Genomic DNA, 6,477 nt, shown 5'->3' on the forward strand with positions numbered 1-6,477 from the left:
CTGCTGTGGTTTTTGCTCTTAAAATATGGAGGCGTTACTTCTATGGGGTTCATTGTGAAGTGTTCACTGATAACCACAGTTTGCAGTATGTGTTTACATAGAGGGATTTGAATTTGATATAGCGTGAGTGGATGGAGTTGCTTAAAGATTATGATATCACTATTCTATATCATCTGGGGAAGGCTAATGCTGTAGGTGATGCATTGGGCAGAAAGAGAAACTATGGGTAGCTTGGCTTACTTCAATGTTATTAGGCGTCCTTTGGCTAGAATGATTCAAACTCTAGCTAACAAGTTTATTTGACTTAAGATGATGAGAAAGGAGGAATTCTAGCAAGAATTGCGGCAAGGTCCACGTTTCTTAATCAAATCAAGGCTAAACAATTCGAGGAAGCTAAGTTTAGCAAGATTCATGACAAGGTTTTGCAGGGTAAGGATAAGGAGGCCATTCTTGATGGTGAGGGGGTGTTGTGGATTAAGGGGCGAGTTTATGTGCCATGTGTTGATGATTTTATTCATACTATTCTAGCTGAGGCCCATTGTTTAAAGTATTTTATACATCCTAGTGCAACCAAGATATATCATGATTTGAGATAGCATTACTGGTGCGCTCGGATGAAGCATAACACAGTTGATTTTGTTGCTAAATGTAATAGTTACCAACAAATAAAGTACGAGCATTAGAAGCCTGGTGGTACTCTTCAGAGGATATGCCTATTCCTAAATGGAAATGGGAGAGGATAGCTATGGATTTCGTTGTTGGTCTTCCCAAGACTTTGGGGAAGTATGATTCTATATGGGTTATTGTGGACAGGTTGACTAAGTCTGCAATTTTATTCCAGTTCAGATGACTTATAATGCTGAAAAGTTGGCCAAGATTTATCTTAAGGAGATTGTTCGATTAGGCTTGTTATACAGGAACTTGTTCAGAAATACCGTAATGAAAGGAACATAGGAGTTTGTCGCTAGGTATTTGACCAAATAGGATCGTCCAGTTCCTATAGAACCTATCACTAAAATACCCCTAGAGGGGGATAAGGCTAAGCGGAGCGAAAAGGGTTTTCCATGAGATGGGAAATGAAAACTATTTTCCCCACACGAAGTTTGTGAATAAGTGATTGTCTGATAATGAGCAAGGAATATCCGTCTTTCTGCTAAACAGGATGGATTGAACTCATAATTCATTAGATGCTTTTTATGAATGTCAACTAAGTATCGTAAGTAAATTGCTCCCGATTGTTCAATCATTTGATAACCAAAGTCATTCTTTGATAAATGATCACTATGAGTCAGACTCAATAGAATTTGATCAATCCTATTTTGCATGGGGTCCCAATTTCTATTATCTCGAATAGGGGTACTCAATTTACCTCTATCTTTTAGAAGAAGTTGCATGAGTAGTTGGGTACAAGGTTGGACTTTAGTATAAATTTTCACCCTCAGACCAATAGGCAGTCCGAGCAAATGATAGGCGTTGGAGGATATGCTTCGTGCATGTGTGATGGATTTTGGAGGCCATTGGGATAAGTTTGTACCTATGGACGAGTTTGCATATATAACAGTTATAATTCGAGCATTGATATGATGTCGTTTAAGGATTTGTACAGGAGGAGGTGTAGATATCCTATTAGATGATTTGATGCTTTTGAGGTAAAACCGTGGGGTACTGATCTGTTGAGAAACTCATTAGAGAAGGTTAGGTTTATTCAGGAGAAACTTATAGTGACTCAAAGTAGGCAAAAAGAGTATGCGGATTGAAATGTTAGAGCTATGCACTTTACGGAGGGTGTGCAAGTGTTGCTCAAGGTATCACCTATGAAAGGTGTCGTGCCTTTTGGGAAGCGAGGTAAGCTCAGTCCTAGATATATTGGGTCGCTTGAGATTCTTCAGCGTGTGAAGCCGGTGGCCTATAGGTTGGCTTTGCCTCTGAGCTTGTCGGGAGTTCACCCTGTTTTTCATGTATCAATGCTAAAGAAGTTTCATGGAGATGGTAACTATATGATTTGTTGGGATTCGGTCTTAATAGATGAAAATCTCTCTTATAAAGAGGAACCTGTTGCCATTCTTGATAGAGACATTCGTAAGCTGAGGACTAGGGAGATTGCGTCTGTGAAGGTCTAGTGGAAGAATCATCCTACTAAGGAGGCCACTTGGGATATCGAAGTAGACATGTGCAGCAAGCATCTACATCTTTTTGCTAATTCAGGTAAATCATTATTTTTCCTTCATGTTTCTAGTTTGCCGTTCGAGGACGAATGATTATTTAATTGGTATAGGATGTAACGACCCTCCCGGTCGTCTGTGAAATTTTTTTATCTTCCCTATTTTAGCTCTTCCCAAAATTTGTGTACATGAATTATAACTCACAGAATGAACAGTATCATTCTTGAGGTTTCAAATAAATTTTAATGAGTTATTTAAAGTTTCGGTTATTTTAGATAATTAGTTAGGATAGTAATTTAATGAGTCAAAGTCTTAATTTATTTTCTTATGGGGTTAATACTAGAATAAATTTAAATAGGATTGACAATAATTATAACAACATCAGTAAAGAACAAAAGTGGAGAGGAAGAGGGATACAAGAATTACAGTTTCCAATCATACCGTCATGAAAAGAGTTGCTCGAAGGCTAGTTTGTATATATGTTGTATGAGCATATTTATCGATTTAAGTTGGTAGAACCTTACATTCCAGTGGTCATTGGCTTGGAAAATCGTGTAAAGGGGTTAAGTTATATATATAGAGAGAGAGTAAGAGAATGAAATCATATATTACTGATTTGAGTTTGACTAGAATATGCTTTGCTAAGTGAAATTTGGCCACTATTTCATTGGTTTCTGGTGAATTGAATGTGGCGCAGCCACTGTTTCTTCGTTACCTTTAAATTGAATTTTTTTCGTATGGAATCAATTACCATTTTTAGATAAATTATGTTTTCTGTCATGATTTTGAAAGAAAGAATTTACTAAGCGGGTGTCATTAAATACATATTTTTATAGGAATTATATATTGGAACAGATTTTGAATGTTCCAAAACTTTGAGGATGGGAAAGGTGCTTGCGGACTAACTATACTTGGATCTATTGGTTGAGGTAGGTGACGGTTTAATTGAAGTTTAGACTCGATTTAATTGTGTGTATGCTCCTAAATTGGATGCCTGTTGATTAGTATTCGGACATACTTAAATTTGATGATATTTGGATTGTTGAGACGTGTATAAATAATTATTGAAGATTTACTTGATGAAATTGTCTTATGACTTTAAGTGTACTTTTAAAATTAGTACATCATATTGTAACCTGAGATGTAGTGTGAATTTGATAAAATATACCTAATATGGTAATGGAGGATTGGGTACCACGCCTGTACGGATATGAATATCGATAGTACTTGTTTATGGAGGATAGAGTACCACGCCGGTACGGATATGTATATTGATATTACTTGTTTATGGAGGATCGGTTACCACTCCTATACGGATATATATATATATATATTGATATTACTTGTTTATGGAGAATCGGATACCACATCGGTACGGATACGTATATTGATATTACTTGTTTATGAAGGATCGGATACCATGCCGGTACAGTTATGTATATTGATATTAAACTATATACTACTATTAGTGGCATGCTTTCCTATAAATCCTACATATATAAGTAAATTATTTCCATTATTCATTTCTTCATATCCTTTAGTCTATACACCTATTTTAATATGCTTTCCGAATTCTAAGATATTTATCATATAATCTGGACTACAATAAAAAAACTCATCCATTATTAGTCATGTCTACTTCAGTTATTCCTATTATAGATCTTTCTGAGTTTGACCATCTATTATCATATATTGTGATTAATACTTTAGTTCCTAAATTTTTTCTAGTTAATCCTTTTATGCCTATTACTATTAATTTCATGTGCATAAGATTCATGTTTAATTTTGTAATTTCTTTTAAAGAGTCTGAGCTTATTAAATTTATCCTACAACTATTTTCTCCGATAACACACACTTGTTCTTCTCTATAATACCTGTATAGTTGTGTTCTTGAAAACATTCCTTCATTATATAATGTTTTAGCATTTAACAGTTTTAATTTATTTTGCTGGAATAATTGTATTTCTTTATCTACGTCTATTACCTCTTCTAACTATTATCTTGAAGTCATTCTTGGTTTATTTATTATTATAGGTTCTATCGGTTTATTTATAAGAAAATTAATCATAAATTAAAATGTAAAAGCCATCCCACAAATTAAAAAACTGGAAATAAGGTCCAACCAAGAGAACAATATATATATATATATATATAGAGAGAGAGAGAGAGAGAGAGAGAAAGAGATGAAAGGGTACCACGCCGGTACGGATATCTATATTGATATTACTTGTTTATGGAGGATAGGGTACCACGCTGGTACGAATATGATATTGAGTTTACTTGTTATTGAGGATCGGGTACCACGCCGGTACGGTACATGAACATGGATTGTTCCCTGCAAGTCATGACTAGTTGGGGAAAAATAAGTCCATAGCATGTGTACATATTTGTTTTTAATTCGAGAGGTTGTACGGATTATAAAGCAGATAACGAGCTAATGATGTTCTAATTGTGAGGTTTAGAAGGATGTGGTTGTTATTTATGGCATTATTGTTGATTTTGTGGATGTTTACAGTATGGTTGATACTTGTGATGGTTATATGACTTGTTTGTAAGCACTGTTTGACCTGTTATTGTTGTGTTATTGATTCATTGAATATTTGTTATGTGACGATGTCCGACTACTTATTTTTTTTATTTATGTTGTGTACATGCTATTAAATTGAGTTGACATATGATACCTACCAGTATATAGTGGTTTGTACAGATACTGCCATGTACTCTTGTTTTGTTGAGTGCAAAAAGTGTTCCAGAGGCTCAGACACGACCTCACCTCTAGAGTTTGATAGCAGGCCTTGATACAAAGGTGAGCATTCCATCTCCAGGCTACCATGGGTCATCTTATTTGTTCTTGTCCATCTTTCGGGCAATAAAATATTTTTTATTTACTGTATTTTAAGATATCTCGTTTAGACATGATCTTTTGTTGGAAGTTCTTGTACGATGACTTTCGGGTCTTGGGAATTTCAATAAGTTATTTGTTGGATTTTTGCATTATTAATAATTAGCTTTAGATTATTGTTATTAAGCTGATTTTGTGATAATCACATCTTAATATTGACTAAGTGATTGGGTGATAATTCGGTTTAGATGATTCTCCCACAGAAAGATTAGTATGGGTGCCACTTATGGCCATATGGGTCGTGACGCATTAGCAATCAGATATTTATTTGTTTGTATTAAGTTCCTTGCAGCTCTTATACGACTAGAGTTGTGAGGAACTTAACATAAACAAACAATTAGCTAGCAGTTAATGCACAAGTTGTGTGTTTGAGAATCTATAGTTTTCACTTTTATCTCGATCATCACATCAATGTCTTTATATCCACGATTCTCAAAAGTTTCAACAATGTGAGTCAATTTTTTTCAACTTGAGCATCTAAAAGCAGATTAAGTTATAAGATTTAATGTTTCTGATTGTTTAATATGTTTTTAATATGCAGATTAGGAAAGATGGACTACCAACTATTAACTTAGCCCTCAACATCAATGTGAGAACAATAATTTACTATAAGAGTGAAACACAACTGAAGGAAAAAAAACTTGAGACAAAATAAATCATGTCTAGACTTAACAAGTTTTTTCCATTTTATTGTAGATTCTGCAATTAATCTTAACAATAAGAATGAAAAGATACATATTATTTGAGATTCGATTCAGTTCACTTCTAAGTCTTGTGATTATATTTGTGCACTAAATGGTAATATTTCATTACATCAAAACTAATTAAGAATCTAATAATGTCGGTTTTCATGCTAACTCAAACATTTCTATTATTATATAGAAGAGGTGGTTTCAACCACTCTCATGTAGGAGTGAGCATATTTTGGTTTAAACCGAAAAAACAAACTGAAATTTAATTTTGATTTCGGTTTTTTGGTTTTTCGAATCGGATTTGATTTGTAATTTTAGAATTTTGATTTTTCGGTTCGGTTTTCGATTTTAAAAAAAAATTGGTTTAAACCAAAAAACCAAAATTTTATAAATATATATATATATATATATATATATATATATATATATAATATTTAGTAATTCACATTTACAATTAACATTTAACAGCAAATTTGCATACGCTGCAGGCTGTTTATGGATTGTTTTAGTGACTCAAATATTTTATGGACTATTTTGGTGACTTTGGACTATTTTATGGACTATTTATGCAGAAAGTATGTTGTTTCATGGACTATTTTTATGAGTTTTGTGTTGTTTTGTAGACTATTTATGCAAGGTTATATTATATGTAATGATTAATGACGTTATGTATTATGTTAAGCTTATGATTATTTCATTTTGTTTCATCCATGTTGAGTTA

The 6,477-nt window shown here is 33.5% G+C and overlaps 1 protein-coding gene across 1 annotated transcript; it reads left to right on the plus strand.

Moving 5' to 3' along the window:
- The first annotated feature begins 1,769 nt into the window (after window positions 1-1,769).
- LOC107852154 lies at window positions 1,770-6,265 on the plus strand. The gene is made up of 3 exons (XM_047397605.1): window positions 1,770-2,114; window positions 5,606-5,653; window positions 6,245-6,265. Exons 1-3 carry the CDS (start codon window positions 1,770-1,772, stop codon window positions 6,263-6,265), a joined length of 414 nt encoding a protein of 137 aa, XP_047253561.1.
- The last annotated feature ends 212 nt before the right edge of the window (window positions 6,266-6,477 follow it).

The sequence above is a fragment of the Capsicum annuum genome, chromosome 10 (genome assembly GCF_002878395.1).
Source record: "Capsicum annuum cultivar UCD-10X-F1 chromosome 10, UCD10Xv1.1, whole genome shotgun sequence".
Lineage (NCBI taxonomy): Eukaryota > Viridiplantae > Streptophyta > Magnoliopsida > Solanales > Solanaceae > Capsicum > Capsicum annuum.